General features: G+C 38.1%; 1 protein-coding gene across 1 annotated transcript in view; it reads left to right on the top strand.

The window, feature by feature from the left end:
• The window catches only part of LRIG2 (leucine rich repeats and immunoglobulin like domains 2), a 62078-nt gene extending 42018 nt beyond the window's left edge, over positions 1-20060 (top strand). Inside the window, exons 9-18 of the mRNA XM_063297420.1 lie at positions 1394-1474; positions 5312-5383; positions 5561-5629; positions 6582-6745; positions 8140-8460; positions 10269-10550; positions 11417-11866; positions 12471-12620; positions 14225-14509; positions 16193-20060. Of these exons, the coding sequence (XP_063153490.1) occupies positions 1394-1474; positions 5312-5383; positions 5561-5629; positions 6582-6745; positions 8140-8460; positions 10269-10550; positions 11417-11866; positions 12471-12620; positions 14225-14509; positions 16193-16422 (2104 nt within the window). The 3' untranslated portion in view covers positions 16423-20060. The remainder of the gene's footprint in view (positions 1-1393; positions 1475-5311; positions 5384-5560; positions 5630-6581; positions 6746-8139; positions 8461-10268; positions 10551-11416; positions 11867-12470; positions 12621-14224; positions 14510-16192) is intronic.
• The last annotated feature ends 1172 nt before the right edge of the window (positions 20061-21232 follow it).

Raw genomic sequence — 21232 nt, 5'->3', positions numbered from 1 at the left:
TAGTTTTTTGGTTCAGGGTCATTGGATGTTTACAGACAATGGTCTGAGAGTGATTAACAGGGCTCCAAGTATTTGTGCCTAACTGGGCATGAAAAGTAAATGCCTACTTGCCCACCCACTAAGGGCCTACTCAAAAGAACTTGTTCTAGTTACAGATGACAGGAATGTGTCAACTTCAACATCCAGAAAAGTTCTCCTTTAATAGATCTTTTCCTGCGTCAGCAGCTTTGCAGTGTAAACTAACTTACTGCCCTGATTTCAGGCTGGAAGATAGAATATATGTTGCATAATTACAATACAAAGTGCAACATATCATTTGTTTTGCTATGCAAGCTTTCTCATAAGACATAACTCAGGGTTGGATGACCTACTGAGACACTGCTTTTGTTAAGGAACTGACAAGATAATCATTTATGTGGTTAACAAATTCCTCAAAATAAACATCTTAAATATTCTCTCATTTTACACCATGAATACAACACCAGGGAGGTTATATTGATGCTGCAAAATGCTGGTACATTATACCAAATGGCAGAAGTCCTGTATTTTAAAAAGTTGTGTTGATTTTTTTGTGTATTCTCATTGATAAACCATTGGCTAAGTTTCTGAATTCTGGTGTTCACTAAACTGTGAAAGCAAAGTGAGAGTTGTTACTCTGATAAATTTATGACCTGTCATGTGAAGGAAATGCACTGCTAAGTTTATTAGATTTCAGCTAAGCATCCCCCTTTCCTCTTAGGAGTTCACTGAATTGGTTTTAACAACTTTCTTGTCTGTGCTTCGGAAAGATGTATAAGACAAAGGGATAAACTGAAGTTCACATTGGCATATAACAGAATTTGTGAACAAAACCACCCACAAGTCTCTGAAAATCTGTTTTTTCATGGCTAGCAATTCTTCACTCAATCTTGTCATCTCTTAATATGCTAATGTTATAAGTTTCTTGCTCCATTAACATTAAAGAATGTACAAGAATTGTACAACATTAATTCAGCTGAAGAGGCTCGCCAGCTGGTGGTAAATGACATACTGAAACCATTAAAAGACTAATGGATAGTGTTCAGCTGGGGTAACAGTACTGCCTGGCTTTAGCTCTAGTAATTTTCCATAATTCCACTCTCCCTGTTTTTACATTGGGTTTATGTTTGTGTATTAAATCTTCCAATCATTGTTTTTGTACTAAGATGTATCTCATTAGACCAGCATTTACACTAACTATACACAAATGTGAACATTAATATGAGGAGATCTCATTGCAAAATTGAACCTTAAAAATGGCAAGCCCTGAAAGGGAAAGAAGTAGTAATTTGGGGTTGGAAGGATTTATTTTGTTTTGCTTTGCTTCTCAAATATGAATAAATATGTCAAATATGTGTGTGCATTTATATTTTAGAGATCTACGGAATAATGAGATCTCCTGGGCCATAGAAGATGCAAATGAAGCATTTACAGGACTTGAGAGACTCAATAAGCTGTAAGTTTTACAAGTTGTAGAATTGATTGATTAAAAAGTGAACCTTCAGGGTATGTGACAGTTGGTTTTATTGATACTTTTAGAAACATTTCATATCATTTAAGACTTGAGTCTGATTTTATTAAAAAAAAAAGATGAGTCTGTCATGTCTTACTAATGTGATACAGAAAGATAGTCAGTCCCATCTCACAAGTCATTATCATCTCATAAGGAAGAGAAGTCCAAAATAGATTGTTTCCTGAAAGCTTGTTTTCAAGAAGGCAGGGCTTTATTTGTAACATACATAGCCAAACTGTGGTTGTAAACCTGGACACAAACAGTTAGGGTTTATTCAGTAAACCATGGGTAAACCTGTCCAGTTCAACCGACAACGTTAAAGTATCATTTGTTTTAGGCATAGTTTTTTTTTAATAATCCAAATTGCAACTGAAGGCAGTATTTACAGGCGAGGGAAGGAATCACCACTTGTTAGATCAGCTCCTACTTCATTCCTCCTGTTTAGGTATTGCATTGCTGTGGATTGGTTAGAAGCTAGGGCAAAGCATTCAAAAAAGTAGTCAGTCAGAAATAAAAACTAATCATGTGTTCCATGCACACATTATTCTAAGTAGTTGCATTGGTAAGATGACCACAAACCATGTTTACATATTATGTTTTATTTACTGTATCCATTCATCTATAATAGGACAGGAAAAGCAGATTACATTATGGCTTAGCACTATATGGAAGCTTATCTGGGGTAAGCTATAGAAGCCTGTCCAAGGAAATTTATAGCAGAACTGCAAGTACTTTTAAAAACAAAAATAAGGCTTTTGTAGCCTTGTGTAAGAAGACATTGATTATTCGCCTTTCCCCTTGATCATTCTGAAAGTTTTGTTGTTTATTCGTTTAGTTGCTTCCGACTCTTCGTGACTTCATGGACCAGCCCACGCCAGACCTTCCTGTCAGTCAACACCCCCAGCTCCCCCAGGGACGAGTCCGTCACCTCTAGAATATCATCCATCCACCTTGCCCTTGGTCGGCCCCTCTTCCTTTTGTCCTCCATTCTCCCTAGCATCAGCACCTTCTCCAGGGTGTTGTCATGTTCTCATTTCAATGTGCTGTTAACATTGTAACGTTTCACATGTCCTCTTCTGTTCCGTGTTCCTTCACCCGGGGTTTTTCCATTCCTTCACCCTCCGTTGTTTTGAGGGCTTGGAATGTATGTTTGGGTTTGCGCTCCTGCTCAAGGTTACTTTCCCAGGCGCGTCTAACGGCTTCTAGCACCTGGGAGGGGGAGCGTCCTGACGAGGGATGGGGCGGAACTTGCTCACAGGCAAGGCTTTTAAGTTTGTATTTGGCGCGCTTTTGCTCATTCTCAGCTTTCTCTGTATTTGCATACTATTCCTTTAATAAATCAGTTATCTTTAAGCCCGAGCTTGTGAGACTGAGTATTTGGGATTAGGCAACCGTTACATAAAGCTGAGAATCATTTCATCCATTTTCCGCTAGCCCCATCCAATCGTTGGATAAGAGGGAACGCTAGCGATGACAGAACCTCAGCTTTGCGCAAGTGAGGGAAGCGAGGAGGAACGGGAGGCGGCCAGAATCCGGCCAGCGCTAACCTCGAGAGCGCAAAGAGCAGCACGTCGGGAGTTGCGAGATATCCAATTAGACGAACTGCTGATATCCATGCAGGAGAGTCTCAGGAGTGAACATAGAACTGTTATGGAAAGAGCACCGGGGAGGGGGTCTCCACAACTGTCCTGGGAGCCCGAAGTCCCCTTGTCACCGAGGGTGGTGGTAACCAACCAACCTCCGGAAGAGCCGGTCACTCCAGCCCGAATGAGGGCATTAGAGGATAAAATGGATTTAATAGTGACAATCCTTAAGGATCTACCCAGAGAGGCAGAGCCCACCCCGGAGGATTGGGAGGAAGAGCCGTCACAGTACCCCAGGCACAGTACCCTATTAACCCGGGGGAGAAGCAAGACTCGATCAGCCCGTCAAGGGGGGGAGCGAGAGGCAAGACCTCCTAGGGATCGACCACCCATGGGGGCTCGGCGTACGCTGAATTGCTGAAGTCTACCTTGCAGGATCTTGAGCATTACCTTACTGGCGTGTGAAATGAGTGCCACTGTTAGATAGTTTGAACATCCTTTAGTGTTTCCCTTTTTTGGTATGGGGATATAAGTTGATTTTTTCCAGTCTGATGGCCATTCTTGTGTTTTCCAAATTTGCTGGCATATAGCATGCATTACCTTGACAGCATCATCTTGCAAGATTTTGAACAGTTCAGCTGGGATGCCGTCGTCTCCTGCTGCCTTGTTATTAGCAATGCTTCTTAAGGCCCACTCAACCTCACTCTTCGGGATGTCTGACTCTAGCTCACTGACCACACCGTCAAAGCTATCCCCGATATTGTTATCCTTCCTATACAGGTCTTCCTCCAATGTTTCCAATTTTCTGGAAGAGGTCTTTTGTCCTTCCTATTCTATTGTCTTCTTCCACTTCCACGCATTGCTTGTTTAAAAATAATTCCTTATCTCTTCTTGCTAACCTCTGGAATTTTGCATTTAATTGGGCATATCTCCCCCTATCACTGTTGCCTTTTGCTTTCCTTCTTTCTTGGGCTATTTCTAGTGTCCCAGCAGACAGCCATTTTGCCTTCTTGGTTTTCTCTTTCTTTGGGATGTATTTTGTTGCCGCCTCCTGAACAATGTTGTGAACTTCTATCCAGAGTTCTTCCGGGACCCTATCTACTCAGTCCAGTCCCTTAAATCGATTCTTCACCTCCACTGCATATTCCTTAGGAATATTAGTGAGCTCATATCTAGCTGATCTGTTGGTCTTCCCTAATCTCTTTAGTCTGATCCTAAATTGTGCAAGAAGAAGTTCGTGATCGGAACTACAGTCAGCTCCAGGTCTTGTTTTTATTGACTGTATAGATGTCTGCCACCTTTGGCTGCAAAGGATGTAGTCAATCTGAAGTCCGCATAATTAAAGCAATGGTGTTCCCCGTAGTAACATATGGCTGCGAGAGCTGGACCATAAGGAAGAATGAGAGAAGGAAGATCAATGCTTTTGAACTGTGGTGTTGGAGGAAAATTCTGAGAGTGCCTTGGGCTGCAAGAAGATCAAACCAGTCCATCCTCCAGGAAATCAAGCCAGACTGCTCACTTGAGGGAACGATGTTAAAGGCAAAACTGAAATACTTTGGCCACATAATGAGAAGACAGGACACCTGTCCTAACAGCCAGGAACCACGCTGAAACAAGGAACAGGTCTCTAGTGTTTTATTGCTGCTACATAACAGGAAAATCCTAACAAACTGAAGAAGCGTGGGAAAAACCCAGACATATAAACCCCAAAGGTTAAGGCGGGCCCGATCTGTGTCTCTTGGAATGGCTACCTAATTCCTCAGTGCTACGCATGCTCTTTACAGCCTGGATGGGAGCCCCCTGCTCGCCATCCTTACTCATGACAACACTCTGGAGAAGGTGCTGATGCTAGGGAGAGTGGAAGGCAAAAGGAAGAGGGGCCGACCAAGGGCAAGGTGGATAGATGATTTTCTAGAGGTGACGGACTCGTCCCTGGGGGAGCTGGGTGTGTTGACGACCGACAGGAAGCTCTGGCGTGGGCTGGTCCATGAGGTCACGAAGAGTCGGAAGTGACTAAACGAATAAACAACAAACATACTCTTCATTTTGTTTATTTGTTGTGATACTGGTTTATCTCAACCCTGTTGCTACAAAGGCATAGAACAGTAAGTTATCAAAGGCCTTGATTTTATTACACCAGTGAATATTTGTCTTGCTTCAATATAAATATCTTTTTGGCTTTTTTTTTCCTTCAAAGGATTCTTCAAGGAAACCAAATTAAGTCAATTACAAAGAAAGCACTTTCTGACCTTCAGGCTCTTGAATACATGTAAGTATATCTTAGACTGTTTTGGGAGATCATTTACTTATTTATTTTATTTTATTAATGAAATTTATCACCGCCCATCTCCCAAAAGGGATCATTCAGTTTTTCTCTTCAAATATCCCAGTTTTAAAAATTCAACAAACAAACTCATGGATGCATGCTTCTTGTTTAATTTTGTAGTGATTTGAACAACAATGCAATAGTATCTATTCAAGAAGGTGGTTTTTCCCAGCCTCTTCTTAAAGAATTGTAAGTATTTAATCTTACAAAATGTTAAATTGCAGTCAATATTTATAATTTAGTTGCATTGAAAATAACCTGTAGCTATAACATACTTTTTATTCTGGATTGTTTTTTCTGATCAAAGCAACAATTTGGTTAAACTACTTTTGAATGGTCTCCCCTATGACAAAAGTCAGGAAATTCTGCTTCACTTAAGTGTCATTTAAGTGGCTTCTCTGCATTATTTATTAAAAAAACTTCAGAGGAAAAACTTCCTTAAGTTAGGCTATATGCAAAAATAATGAAAAGTAAAACACAGAATAACTAGCATTAAATATTTAAAGTACCATCTATAATGACCACTGAAGAATAAAAACAGATAAAAGACAGGCAAGTATCAAGATTTCAAAGGGTCCAATGTATTGCTTCACCAGCTACATACAAGGTTGTGCTCAAGAAAAGGATGGATGGATACACACACACACACACACAGTGTATATCCAGAGCTGCCTCTCTTTCACTGTAGTTTGTTGGATGTAGTTTGTTGAACCAAGCCATAGTATCCTGGTTCACATGTCATGCTAAACCAAACTACATCATGGCATATTTCAGTATTTCAAACCAGTGTTATGCTGTAGTACAATACTAACTAATTCAGCTTAAAGGTTATGGTCAATATGTAGTCATCACAGATCACATTTGTAGAAAGATAAATTTGGAATTACACTTCTTTGCTATGCATTGCTGTTACGTTTGCTTTTAAAAACCTGATCTGCATACAGCTTTCATAAGACAGTATCCCTTCTGTCACAGAGTTGACAGTGCCTTCATATATCCTCTTGAAGTTTGTGTGGATTACTTTTTCCACTTACTTATTCTTGTAATGATTTACTACTTCTAGTAACATTCTTATCATAAATATTATTTATCATCTTTGCCTTCCAATTTACAACATTATCCTTGTGCCTTATGTTTTCAGGTTGTTGAACACTAGCAGCTTACTGTGTGACTGCCAGTTGAAATGGCTCCCACGCTGGCTTTCCCACAGCCATTTGCAGGATACTGTCAGTGTAATTTGTGCTCACCCTGAATGGCTGGCTGGACAGAGCATTCTCAGTGTGAACACTGAAGACTTTGTTTGTGGTTTGTGCTCTTAACCTTTTTTTAAAAGAAAACAATACCATTTTATGATGGACTTACTGATAATTTCTATTCTGAAAAATGATCACATATATGAATCAGGAGGAAAAATATGGCTTGACTAATTTAGCCTTCAAATATACTGGCTTATTTGAATTGTCATGATTTTTGGTGCAGATGTAAGGTGTATACATGGATAGCCCAAGTGTATGTTAGAAAATCCTAGTTCCAGATTTCAGAGATTGTCTAGAGCATTTCTTCTCCATGTTAGAAAATCCTAGATCCAGATTTCAGAGCCAGATCTTCAAGTAAGTCAACCCAGATGTTATGGGAAACCTTAAGTTGGTACAGGAAAATGGTAGGAACAATTCTGAAGGCCTTAAGCCTTCAGAATTCTCCTTCTTGAGGCTAAAGTGGTATTGCATCCAACTGGTATATATTTTTTGTTAGCAATATTGTTACTTTTTTTAGGGGTAACTTCCATTGGCTCATGAATCATGCCTTGCATGGCATATTGAGGGGCTGCTTCCAAAAGTCACCTGGACAGGGTGAGATAGAGGCGCTAAGCAGTGTTTTTCAGACTTGGCAACTTTAAGATGTGTGGACTTCGACTCCCAGAATTTTTCAGCCAGCATGCTGTCCACACATCTTAAAGTTGCCAAGTTTGAGGAATCCTGCTGCAGGACTTAGGTTTATATTTTTTTCTCCTAAAACCTCAATTCCCTTGAAAAAAAATGCCCAATTTCTTGCCCCCATCAACTCTGAGGGGGTTCTGGGGGCTACAGACAGATCCTAGTGGACAACATGCAGCTCTTTGGCTACATTTTTAATAGCAGGCTTTATTTTACATTAACAATTGTATAGTGTAGTGTTAGTTTTGACATTTTTTTAAAGATCGGCAGCACCAGAGAATTCCAGCAACCAACACCTTGTCTCCAAGTTCCTTCCTTCTAAAAGCTTTTAAACAGTTCCCTACATCCTTTCCTTGTCAAACTGATCAGAAATAAAATAAGCATATGTTGATATTGCGCAGGACAATATTGCCTAGGACAATATGGATTTTTCAAAATAGATCGTTCAGATTCTTAATGATTAAAAGCTGGGGCAATAAAAGTTAAAATTTAGTATTACAAGATGTTCCCCTGCCAAACCTGGACTAAAGAGTGTTTTCAAAGTCTTTGAACACATAATTATGAAAAGTTAGAGACCTTGTGAAAATGCCTGGGTTATCTTATAATGTATCTCTTGCTGTCATTGTAGTGTAACACAGCCATCCTGTTTCCAGGCTTCATACCCACCTACTCACTTCTGATGAACCACATTAAAATTTATAGCAATATTTACTTCATTTACCCATTGAGAAGGACATGTGGTTAATTTTTATTTGTTTTTCACAGATGATTTTCCCAAGCCACAGATTAGAACACATCCTGAGACTACAGTTGCGCTTAAAGGAACCAATGTTACCCTGACTTGCAAGGCAGTGAGCAGCAGTGATTTGCCTATATCTGCTGCCTGGAGAAAGGACAGTGAGATATTATATGATGCAGATATAGAAAATTTTGTCAGGTACCAGCAACAAGATGGCGAAATCCTGGAATATACTTCTACACTGCATGTTTTCAATGTGAACTTCACTGATGAAGGAAAATACCAGTGCATCATCTTCAATCACTTCGGGTCCAATTATTCCAACAAGGCCAAGTTGACCGTCAATGGTATGTAGTAGTGCGGGTTTGGTTTGGTTTGGTTTTAAGAAGAGAAAAACCTTTTAAAAATCCTTGGAATTAGTTTGTATAAAAGAGGAATGGACAGCCTTTAAACTCTCACTTAATTCCAATAGCCCCTTGCAAGTAAGCAATTTGGATCTCTGGCAAAAGTGATCTCACTCTTCCCATGTAGTGCTGTGTTGGGAGAAGAGAGGTAAGAGTCTAAGAGAAAGAAATGTGCTTATATAACCTTTGGCTATGGCTTCATTGGTATGGGGTACAACCCCAGCAGATCACTTCTGTGGACATAGGGTCTCAACAGAAGGAAAAAAAAGGATTGCCCACATCCTTGCAGAGTTTGTTTGGCTTCCAGACATGTACCAGTGGTCTTTATCTTTTCATCCTCTCTAAAATAGTAGATCTAAAGAAATTTGGCTAGTGCTAAAAACTTGTGAAAAACCTTCTGATTGAATGAGTTCTCATATAGAAGCTAGGCATAAAGACCATGTTTTCACTTTTTTTGAAAAAATGGAAAATAAAAATCAGCACACATAATACTAAGGATTCTTAAACATGGTTTAGGGAAAAAGCCATAACAGATGAGTTTGCATATCATGCTAAGTCCAAAACAGACTAGCCGTATTAGAGTTTACTCTGGTGTGTTACCTAATTAGGCAACAGCCAGCTTGCTTCTTGGCTCACTGATCCCAAAAAGGCCAAGTGAGCAAGAGGAAGAGGCATGGCAGCCACAGCAGTTCCATGAGTGGAAATGGTTGTGGCAACTGCAGCAGAACAGCTTCTGTGTTTTTCTGTTGCTGCATGCCTGGTATGCCTACAGTCAAGAGAGCTGTGACCTGAAGAGTTGGTAGTGGTGGCAGCATTAGAAAAAGGTTATGGAATAAAGAGTGGGAGCAACAGTCACTGCACTCTGCAGAAGAGCTGGTGCCTAGTGTCTAGTCTTCCAAGTGCAATTGCTGGAGGAGACCTGCAGAAGAAGGAAGAAGTTAGTGGTGCCAGCCACCATGGCAACAGCCACCATGGCATCAGGAATTCTGCAAGCACCGTAGGCAGTGTCAAGACCTGTCTCTTCCTTTGCATCAGGAGAATGACTGCCCAGAAGTATTTGGGCAGCTGAATGCTGGCATTGCAGTGGAATTGGGTGCATTCTATCTCCAGATGGATTGGAATCTTTTAAAAAAAAAAACATAGCCAGTTCACAGAAATCAGACTGAAGCAGCTACATAACATTCTTGTATTTAGTGTTATATATGAACCAGCCAAGAAGTAAATTATGTGGAAAATATTTGCCCTTTATTCCTTAATGTACTAAATCACGTCAGCCCAGTAAGGTTGTCCAGGTTGAGGAGGTTTTATTCTGTTTACTTTAATGAAGATACTCACTTTCTTAACCTTAAAGGATGATAAGGTAAAAAAAAAGAAGAGTTCTTGAACATGGGTTATTCCAGAGAAACTGGAAATTATTTTGCTTTTTTGTTTTTCCCTCCAAATCATGGTTAATCTTGTAAGTAAATTAGATCTTGAAAAAAGGCCAGATTGATTAATCCTAATTTGCAGGAGAGAGGAGGGTTTTTGTTTTTGTTTTGTTTTTTTAATAGGTAAACAACTGTCTCTTTAGTCAGGAAGAGCTGTTTAGGCTAATTTTTAATGTTTTTTTCCTAAAATCCAGTTAGTTTTCTAACCGTTTTACATACATCTAAGCAAAAAATGTTTAAGTCTTCTAACAAGGGGAGAGTTATGGATCTGTGTGTTCTGTAGAGGGAAATTTTACATGTTAATTTTAATATATCTTCATTCAGAGCTGCCTTCTTTTTTGAAAACTCCCATGGATTTGACAGTACGTACTAGAGCCATGGCTAAATTGGAATGTGCTGCAGAAGGCCATCCACCACCCCAGATATCCTGGCAAAAAGATGGCGGCACAGATTTCCCTGCAGCTCGTGAAAGGCGCATGCATGTGATGCCAGAAGATGATGTCTTCTTCATAGTAAATGTAAAAATTGAAGATATGGGGATTTATAGTTGCATGGCACAAAATGTGGCTGGCAGTATATCAGCAAATGTAACATTGACTGTGTTAGGTAAGCAGACTTGAAGCTACATGAATTGTTTTATTAAACCTTCATACTCGAATATACTTGAGCTGGTTTGCTTCTACAGGGATAATGTCACAAGCACCTGTTGTTCCTTTAAGAAAGTTAAAATCAGTTATTTTGTGTTAGGTCTTGGGCACTTTTGGGGAGGGGGGAATGTTAGGGTTGATGGTTAGTCATCTTGAGGGATGAATGCAATTAAAATGAACAATTAAAAAATAATAATAGAGCCATAGTGCAGCATCAGAAAATGTTGCTGACCTTAGGTGTTGGAAATGAAAAACAACACTGTTAGGTTTGGGTTGAAATGAAATGTGGTCTAATCCCAAGTTGATGATGATGATGATTCAAATTTTATTACCACCCATCTCCCCCAAAAGAGGGACTCTGGGTGGCTTACATTAGAATCAAGCTACAACAAGAAACATTAAAATCCCATAAAAATAAAGCACATTACAAATATACAATAAATGAATATTAAATCCAAAAGGCTGTAAAATTCAAAGCTGGTGGGAAGGGCTGTAGGGTGCGAGCCACCCCCAAGAATGGTTACCCACTTTCCCACCCCAAGCGAGATGACAGAACCAAGTCTTCAAGGCCTTCCGGAAGGTCAGGAGTGAAGGGGCCTGCCTCACCTCTGGGGGAAGATGTTCCAAAGGGCGGGGGGCCACTGCAGAGAAGGCCTGTTTCCTGGAACCTGCCAGATGAAATTCTCTTACAGGTCAAATTGAACATCTCCAAATATTTATGGAAAAGTTATTTTTCCCATGAATATGTACATATAGTTTGATCATACATATTTTGTTTCCATCGTGTGTGTGTGTGTAAGTACTTTAACAATTTTTTTTTTCCAGAAACACCTTCATTTGTTAGGCCCCTGGAAGATAGGACTGTGGCTCAAGGTGAAACAGCAGTTCTGCAGTGCATTGCTAGCGGCAGCCCTGCCCCTCGCCTAAACTGGACCAAAGATGATGGCCCTCTGACAGTAACAGAACGGCATTTCTTTGCTGCTGCCAATCAACTCCTCATCATTGTAGATGCAGGATTAGAAGATGCTGGGAAATATACTTGCATTATGTCCAATACGCTTGGTACAGTGCGTGGCCATATTTATCTATATGTATTATCTTCGCCAAACTGTGACTCATCTCAGAGTGGTATTGGAATTGAAGATGATGGCTGGACAACAGTTGGGATTGTGATCATTGTTGTGGTCTGCTGTGTGGTAGGCACCTCTCTAGTTTGGGTTATTGTCATCTATCACATGAGAAGAAAAAATGAAGATTATAGCATCACTAACACAGGTCGGGAACCTACAAGTTTGATTTTATTCATTTCATACTTAGCATGACAGTTGGTAAAGGGAATTTAGTTATTCCTTTTAAAATGGCTTAGTAGAAATCTTCTGTTTGCATATCCAGAAATACCTATTTTGGTAACCTATCAAACTTCTGTCAGAGAGAAGTCTTTGAATACCACATGTACATTCTCTAGAACTGATCATATATAAAGTCAAATTAATGTAAGTTAAGAAAGCTGTGAATTAATATGCACAAATTTGTCCCTGTTGTTTGTGATAATCTTGAAATGTTTAACTGAGGTTATAGCATAACAATTTTTCAAAAATTAAGTTATATCTTTAGAAAAAGTAGTGTTGTAGTGAAAATTATTAACTTTTTACAGTTTAATAAATGGCAGTAAATTAGCATTAGAAAAGAATAAATGAAAATACTTTCAAGAAATTTTATTCTTTTAGCCATACTAGGTAAGTTTTCTTCATTTGTATAGTGTGAAGCTATGTTCCTTGATATCCTGCTTGAATGTCACTGTCTTGACAGATACCTAGTTGCTGATAGTTTATTGCCATATTGAAATTATAATGGATTACTTTTTTTTTTCCTTTTTCAGAAGAGGTAAATTTGCCTCCTGATATTCCCAGCTACTTATCTTCTCAAGGGACTCTGTCAGAGCCACAGGAAGGCTATAGTAATTCTGAGGCAGGAAGCAATCAGCAACTTATGCCTCCCTCCAGTAGTTACATACACAAAGGCACAGATGGTAAGTCCTTTGTATCTTATTCTTAGGCAAAAAGTAGATTATTGTCCACAGCCAGTTTACTCTGTCTCACCAAATGCCTGCTTGTTGAGATTTTTCAAAGAATGTGAACTGAATCATAATTGATCTAATACAGCAAGGTACTTAGCTTTTTAAGCAAGATTAAAGACATAACTAATCGGTTATGTAATCCATACTCTCAGCAGATTCTGAGTTAGTAACATAGATGCACTATTCTTGTGGGTGGACCAAATTGGGTATCAAGCCTGAAAATGTTGTGTTCTTTATTGATGCACTCCTTGCAGCAGCTAAGGTAAGGCTGTCTGAGCAAGGTTTTCATGCATGTTCTAAATCTGAGGAAAAACACATGGGATATGTGCTTCATTGTTTCTGGTAGGGCAGTGCTTGTACTATTGTTGGCTAGTGTATGGACACATCCTCTCTGGTTGCTCTGCCCTGCCCTCTACAGCCATTTCACCATGGCTGCAGGACTAGTGATAGAATGAAGCTTTTTAAAAAATCTGTCAATTGGTTGGTTTCCTTTTTTCTTTGTGTGTTTGCTTTCTTTTCTTTTTAAATTAGTCCCATAGAAATGACCTAAAATCAGGAAGGTCATAGAGGGACAGGAAGCTAGGATGGCCTGGTGGGGGAAGTAGAAGGCTATAAGGAGAAAAAGCAGAGAAAGGAAGATTCATGAGTTTGTGCGGATGCATTTGTGCGAACAAGTACAGAAGGAAGCAAGCAAACCCGGAACCTCTTCCTGACAGTAATAAAGAGGTGGGAGGGTGGGGGTAAAGAAGCAATTCCTCCCTCTCTTCTGTCCTAGGGCAGATGTGCCTTCCAGTTCTCCTGGACTGAAATCCAATCATACTTTTGACTAATTGAAGCTCTCCTAATGGCACTTAAAAAGCCAAGTGCTGGGAGAAGGCATCTCTTAAGACTGAGGGTAAGGTCTGGGATAGATTGGCAAGACTTTGCTGATTTCCTCTTCTAATTCAGATGACAGTGAGAATGCTGAAATTGTGTTCTTTTTTGCCCCACTGCTAGACTAATTAAATACTCATTGTGAGCAAGCAGCTCCTGCACTGAGCAGGGGTTGAACTATTAGAATAAATTACTTCTAAAGTCCCTTCCAAATGTATGATTCTAGTGCTTCTGGCTTTTGTTTGCAAAACTGCATGTCCTCAAAGATTTTCCCATATAAAGTAAAGTATTTGGCACTTGTTTTCCTAGTAGAGGTGGAAGACATTAAGAAACAAGGGAATCCATCCAACAGGAGCTGTGGTATCCACCATCTGGAAAACAGCTGATCAGCATCATTGCCAAAGTTAGAAATCCAAACAGCAATGTCTTAAGCCAGTTTCATTTCCACCTGGTATTAACCCAGGCAACAAGGCTTTAGGTTACTGTGCAAAATTGCCCTGAAATCCTTTATTGCTAAGGCTTCTTCATGCTTGATGAATTGTGTATCAAGCAGCCAAATAACCCCTAAAAAGATTGTTATTTGTAGAAACCAACATTTCATCAGCATGAGTTGCATTATTTCTTCAGTCTATAAAGCTATTAGGTCATAGTTTTCTAACTTGTCACTATTATTCTTTCATTAGGTGGCACAGGGCCATTGGTGATCTGCTCAGATTGCTATGACAATGCCAACATCTATTCCAGAAACAGGGAGTATTGCCCTTATACATACAACACTGAAGACGATCCACTGGATAAATCATTGTCCAGCCTAATGGTACAGATGTCTAAAGAGCCTTATCCTGGGTGCCCCCAGCATGAAACCACAACTGTGAATAGCCTTTCAGATGGCCGAGATATGTCTGTGTATGTTAGCAGTCAAGACAGGCTACATGAGAGGAAACCATGTTCTCAATCCTGCAACAGTGGTAAGTGCCATGTTACCTTTTTAAAAAATTGACATTTAAATGATCTCATTTTCATCTGAATATTGAATTGACTGTTGCAAACTACTTAAGGGTTGCATTACAAAATATACTTTGTGAATCTGCCTTTTACAGAATAGTATTTTATCCATATTGTTGATGTCCAATCTCCAAGATCCATTATTCAAGTGGATTCTTTTAGCAGAAGGTCCACTAACAAGATCTATTTATCTTCAAAATTAAAAATAACTGTCATATTTGATTTTATTCCAAGTTTCTTTAAAACTGGGTTCCAAATATAATATCTAAATGCAATTTGTTTATGAAGAGGAAGCCAAAGGAATAAATTATATAAACATTGCCTTTGATATTCCCAGAGGTCTATTTTTAATTTGATTTCCTGTACAAAAAAAGAAAAAAAGAAACAAAAAGAAAAGAAAAATAGAAAAAAAGTCAAAAAGTCAAAAACATCATATATATGGACAACAGCTGCTTTTAAAAACATTAAGTCAAAAACAACATTACCATATGGAACAATATTAATTAGTCTTTCCATTACATCACTAGAGAGCCAGTTCATAAGTAGACACTGAATACGTGTCATCAATCCAAGACTGTAAATCCACGGTGGTTCTATCTTGCCATTGTAAAAGAGTAAATCTTTTGGGCTGTGCCCCATGGTTGATAAATTCATAGTTCTTCATATAATATATTTGAAATATTTGGTATATAATTCCAAATCACATAATAAGCATCTTGCTCTTCCTAAAACTATATTAACGAACTTACAGATATTAACCAAAACAGGAAAACAATGAGACAAGATTATATTGTCTGCGTATGTGTCCCCCTCCATCATTTTACTTTCCAGCATAATGAAGTTGATGACCATACTAAAACATTCTCTCCAGTCTCCAATAAACATGAAAAAGTCTTTTTTTGAAGTGATCTCCTGTTAAGATCATAAGACTTAATATTTAAGATTTTTGCAATTCATTTGTAAAAATGGTATATTCCAAATTTTTGTTCCATCATTCTTCCAAATAATAAATATTTACCTTAAAAAACTATTTGTGTTTTTGACCAAGTAGTGAAATCGAAAGATAATTTAATACATTGCCATTCTATAGTTTTAGACAATCTGAATTCTTCTTTCAATATTTCTGATGACTAGGTCCCAGTCAGAAATTATTAATATCCTTGTTAGCTCATGAATCCTCCCCCAAGAGGATTAACCTCCAATTTTCAGACTGGGATTATTCCACAGTATAAGTTCTCATGTGAATAAGGCTCAGAATTACACAGTATCTTCCAAATATGCCTTGCAGCTTTTAATGCTGGAAATAAAATAGAATTTTGACTTTAAAAAATAGGTCTAGTAAAGTTACCTTTCTAACTTTAAAGCCACAATTGTTCTATAAATATTGTTAAATATATGTGCTTCTTAATAAGTGTTCTTAGTAGTTTGTAGTATTCTTTGGATATCTTACGTATTTTGTAGATATATCTGATACAGCTTTTTATGAAACGTATAAAATGATTCCTAAGCATATTTTGCCAGTACTTCTAGAAGAATAGTGAAAAAAAATGGCTTAAATGTATTGTTATTGCTAAAATTGGGCATGGTAGAAAATCTTAGTACTGAGGTTGTTTACAAATTCAGATTTCTAATTTTTCCTTCCACAGAACTTTTTCAGCAGTCTTTATGGGGTATCAATAATGATCTGGGGTTGTTGCATCCTCGTTTTTCATCTCCATCTAAGACCCATGAGGTACCACAAGTTCTACGAAATGAAGGCATCACAGAGAGAGAGCCAGAGCAGATTATTTCCCCTAGGCCTCATCACAGATTACATGAATACAACTTTGATTTTAACAGGACTCGGGACATACAAGAACATCGTGAAGCTACATAAACATGAAATAAGAAACCATAGCAGCTTGAAGCATTTGTTAGTATCTTTGCTACCTCATATTTTGATCCATTGCAAAAAAATGTTTCATGCTTCCAACAGAGGCTTAATGGCATAAACCACTGACTACATGCTGGAGGACAAACCACTTCCTTCTGCTACTGTCCAATAAGTAGCATATATTAGCTCAGTCTTAAACGGAATGGTGGGGGAAAAAAAGAAGATACAACACAGTGGTGGAAGTGTGATAAAAAGTGTCTCTGTTGTCTTTGAAACATTCCCATGAATGGTTCACATGCATTATCTTTCCTGCTGAAAAAAATAACTTTAAAAGAGCCTCTTTGCAAGATTCCTTGGTATTCAAAAATATGAAACTCTTGCTTGACTTCTTTGATCTTTCTGACAACTAGCAGGAATTCACCTCACTATGTCCAATCACAAACTTTATTTACTTTTTTCTCACTCTGAAGTATTCAGGTGTAAATATATACACATAATATAAATATTTTGTATACACTAATAGACATGTCAGGCTGAAATGTAATTTTTTTTATTATGCCAAATATTGTTTACTGTCATATCATTCTGACTTCTACTGACCTGTTTTTCCAGAAACCAGAAATTTATGTTTACTAAGAATAATGCAAATTGATTGGTTCGTAAATAATTTTTTGCACTCAGTGATTGGAGTCACCAAATGCTGTGCCATTCACTGGAGATTTCCATTCTTTAATGGCTCTTCCCACTTTCTAGTCTCATGTGTGGGCAGTAATTAATGGAAGGAAGATTGTGCATAAGGAGAATTTTGTGTGAATCTGCCCAGGGATGTTGAAGCATGGTGAGATGTGTGTGAAGTGAAGGGTGATTAAAATCTAAGCTATAAGTTGACCTATTATTGGAAATCTGAACTATTAATGTGAAGTCGGTTTTTAAATTTCATGGATGCTGAAATGATGGCATTTTTTCAAGCTTAGAAAGGCTAAACTGATTACCTCTGTTCACACACGTGGCTGAGAAATTAAGCAATGAGTGTGCAAGATGTGAAGAATTAAATGAGTTGAACATCAGTGGTCAGTCATCGAAGAACCCTTGGCCTTTCCATTTGACACAACAGGACTGGGAAGGAATTTGACACATTTCCTGGTAAGCTTTTGTACCCCAAAATGAAATATTATACACCACCATAATTATGATTTAACAGTGGAACAGCTAGGAAAGGAAGATTATCTCAGAATAACAAAGAAAGGGTGTAGACCCTCAATAGTATCCTGTCTTTATTATTCTGAGATAATCTTTTTGCTAATCTTTCCTGCTATAATAATTTAGAGTTCTGGATTGCAGCTTGAAGACATCTCATATACTTTGTGTATTAGCTATGGCCAAGCACTTGCTATATTCAGATAAAATGTAGGAAAAATGGTAACTGTCAATGTAATTCCATACATATCTACTCAGATTTAAATCCCATTAAGTGCAATAGACTTACTGTCAGGTAAGTGACTATAGGATTGTAGTCTAATTTGTAAATTAGCCACAGTCTGAGTTTCATGTAGCAAAAAAGCTTACTAATCTTTCCTCAACAGTTCAGTAAAAGGTACCCTGTGAACTATTTGGTGTGCTTCTGTAATAAAATACTGGTATGAAAGATTATTGGGGCAGATATATTTCATTTGCCTCCAGCATTGCTGTCTTCTAGAAAAAGCTGAAGACTGTGCATTAAGCTCATGAGTAAAATTTAACTGGAAAAGGCCGCTTTTTACTAGTTGGAATTGTAGTGTTTTTGTTAAGACTCTTCTTACATAAAGCCAGAATTTCTGGTTGGAAGCAGTAAAATTCCTGTGTTTTGTTTTGTAATTGAAGACTCCCAGTGGGCTTGTCCCACTTACAAAGAGTAGCCGGCCAGGTACCTAAGCTATGAAAGAGTGAACTCATTAAGTAGCAGTTGCTTGCTGTTTTTGTAGTGGAAAGTGCCAACTTGCATATTGCTTATTCCTCCGTAATATTGGTGTCCCAAATCTTACAGGGTTCTCTGTCTGAGGTCTGCAGCAGGGCTGAACATACAAAAAGTCACGGCAGACTGTTGTCAGCAACTAGACAAAGCTCAGCTTTCTAAGGCACAAAATAACAATCTTTTATCCGAGATGCTTGCTTCAAAGTACTGAACACAAAGAATTAGCTTTCGATTAATCTTGCTTGCAGCTACTCTTTTACTGCTTGCTGCCTTATTGTCTGTGAGAACCATACCTGAACTTTAGCAGTAAAAATGAAGATATTGAATGTACAGAATGGCCAGAAAGGTGATGAAATGCATAAGCATTCTGTTAACCAGATTAACAGGCACTTTACTTTCATTTTAGGTGTCAGGGGTTTTAGAATTATATAAGAGAAAGTGCCAGTTAAACAACCTTTGGTGAAATATAGGTACTCTGAGAAGGATGAGAATCAGGCTGCACTAAAATGGCTCTGCTTTGAGCAAAAGCTGCTTTCAGTAATCTAAATAAAAACTATATCACAAGGTTGATGTGTGTTAAAACAACTCAGCAACAAAAAGTTTGTCTGCATTGTTCTTGTCACTGATCTTGCTTCTTCATTAGGGTGCACACATCCCAGATTGTTAAAGCATTCCCCTTTTACCTAATGTAAAGTTATTGTAGTATAGTAGCACTTGAGATTGTTTTCCTTCACTGAGTTATAAGAACTGAGGTTATGGGAAGTTGAGACAGCTTGTGGAAAACCTCTTACACCAAAGCTGGAAAAGCATCTAAGAGCAGAACTTCATTCCATCCGTGTATATACTCCCTGTCAGGTTGTAAATGACACATTGCATATCTCATAAAGTTTTACTATTCACACTGGAAATTCAAAAGCATTGCTGCAAGGAGACAAATTTGGTAAATCTGAACTTCCTTGTTAGATACATGTCCCCGTTTAGCGACCAAATTTGGGACCGGCAACTGTCATTAAGCAAAGTGGTCACTAAGTGAAACTTTATATAATTTTACTTCAGCTTTCCTTTGCTTTACAGACCTGCAAAGCTCGCAAGTGCGAGGATTGGTGGTAAAGTTACTTTTTCATCACCACTGTAACTGCGAACAGTGGCTAAATGAGGCAGTTGCTAAACGAGGACTACCTTTATATCTTTATATAAAACAATTCAGACTGCTTTGGAGCTAGGATGGGGTTCAGCAATTGGGCCAGAACTCTGGAATGAATAAAGTATTGAGGATATTTATGAGCACAAGGATGTCTAAAGGAGTAAACTGTAGAGCAAAGAATTTAAACGTAGCTTCTCTAAGATACATTTTGGGAAAATGACTCTTAGCAGGCAAATACTTTCTCCTGAAAACAAAATCTATAAGGGATTGTGTTTGGGATTAGAGCGTAGGCAATTTTCAAACATGTTTTTTTAAAAAGATATTTTTTTGCAGTTTGCAGGGAGGAAAATTACTGATACTTTTTTGCCAATGCCAAAGTAATTATAGCTGTAAATATCCAGGGCAGTGCAAACCAATGTTTTCTTTGTTACAGCTTTCCTTGTAACTATTTATATTTTCTCACATATCAGAATGTATATTTTGTACAGCATGTGTAATATGTTTGTCTGTTGTAATATACCTTATCCAATAAAGGAATACACAATTTTTCTGGTTTGACATGGTCTAAGTGAGGGGTGGGTCATCTTCTAAACAATTGCATAGCCTGAATTACTTGTGCTGAGTGCTTGAACACCAGGGCTTGTAAGTAGCTGCCTTGAACTTGTGGCATAACTAGAATTATGCACAACTTTTACTTTTCATATCATGCAGAAATGAGTAAATATTACTATTGTGGCCTTCTATTTCTGTTAGGATTAGATGAGCAGCTCACTCATCAGTTAAATCACTGATATATTCTGAGAAGTATTGTCTACAAATTTTATGGATATATGGTTATGCCAAGCATTAGGTTCGCAGCACTGCCATAAATAGAAGCTTCATAAATACTTTTAGAGGCTAATCAGTATAATGAAGGAGTTCAGTATGATGAAACTAAGGTTTGTGTCGATCTTTCCACATAAGTATGAGCGTACTTCAAAAGCACTTTTTTATAATGATACATGCATCTGGTAGAGTATTAAAAGGATTTGCTGGCATAGTACTCAAACCACTGGATACTTTGAAACTGCAGCTCCTTATCCTTATGAAGAAAGCATACACGCTGAGACACACAAACATCTATAGTAGCGTTGGACAAGATTATAGCTTATTTAGAATGAATCGTTCAAAATATGAGGAGTAATAAAAATCTTTGTCTCACTCATTATATCTACTTCAAAAAAACTTCTCTGCAAGTTCTTCAAGGACTGAGTACATAGATTACAAACTTTAACAAGCAATTCATTGCTTGTATGAAAGTGTTCCAGCATTAAAGGTGTATTAAATGAGGCCAGTGTGCTTTGAGGAAGGCAAAATAGTGAGTATGATCACTGGGGAAAGTGGTGGTATGAGAAGCAGTAGGATATTAAGTAAAGCAACAAGTCTTCCTTTAAAAAGAAAAAAGTTTAAGAATGGACCACAATTTTCAGATCCAGCTTTCCTTTTAGGAACTGCTAGGTTTATTTAAAAAAAAAATTTAAATGGAATTTACATTCAAGAAGTTGCCAATTAGTATTTGGACACTTCATGGTTCAGTCAAGCTTTAGAAAATTCTCAGAATGATCTTGTACTAATGTGATCTGTCAGCTTTGTCCAAATTCATGCTTCCTGATCAGAATAACAAATTATTTTCTGTCAGGTTCAAATTATACCTTGTTTTAGTTTGATTATGTGCTATC

This window comes from Candoia aspera, chromosome 3 (assembly GCF_035149785.1).
Source record: "Candoia aspera isolate rCanAsp1 chromosome 3, rCanAsp1.hap2, whole genome shotgun sequence".
NCBI classification, from domain to species: Eukaryota; Metazoa; Chordata; class Lepidosauria; order Squamata; family Boidae; genus Candoia; species Candoia aspera.
This window is presented reverse-complemented; position numbering and strand designations above follow the sequence as displayed.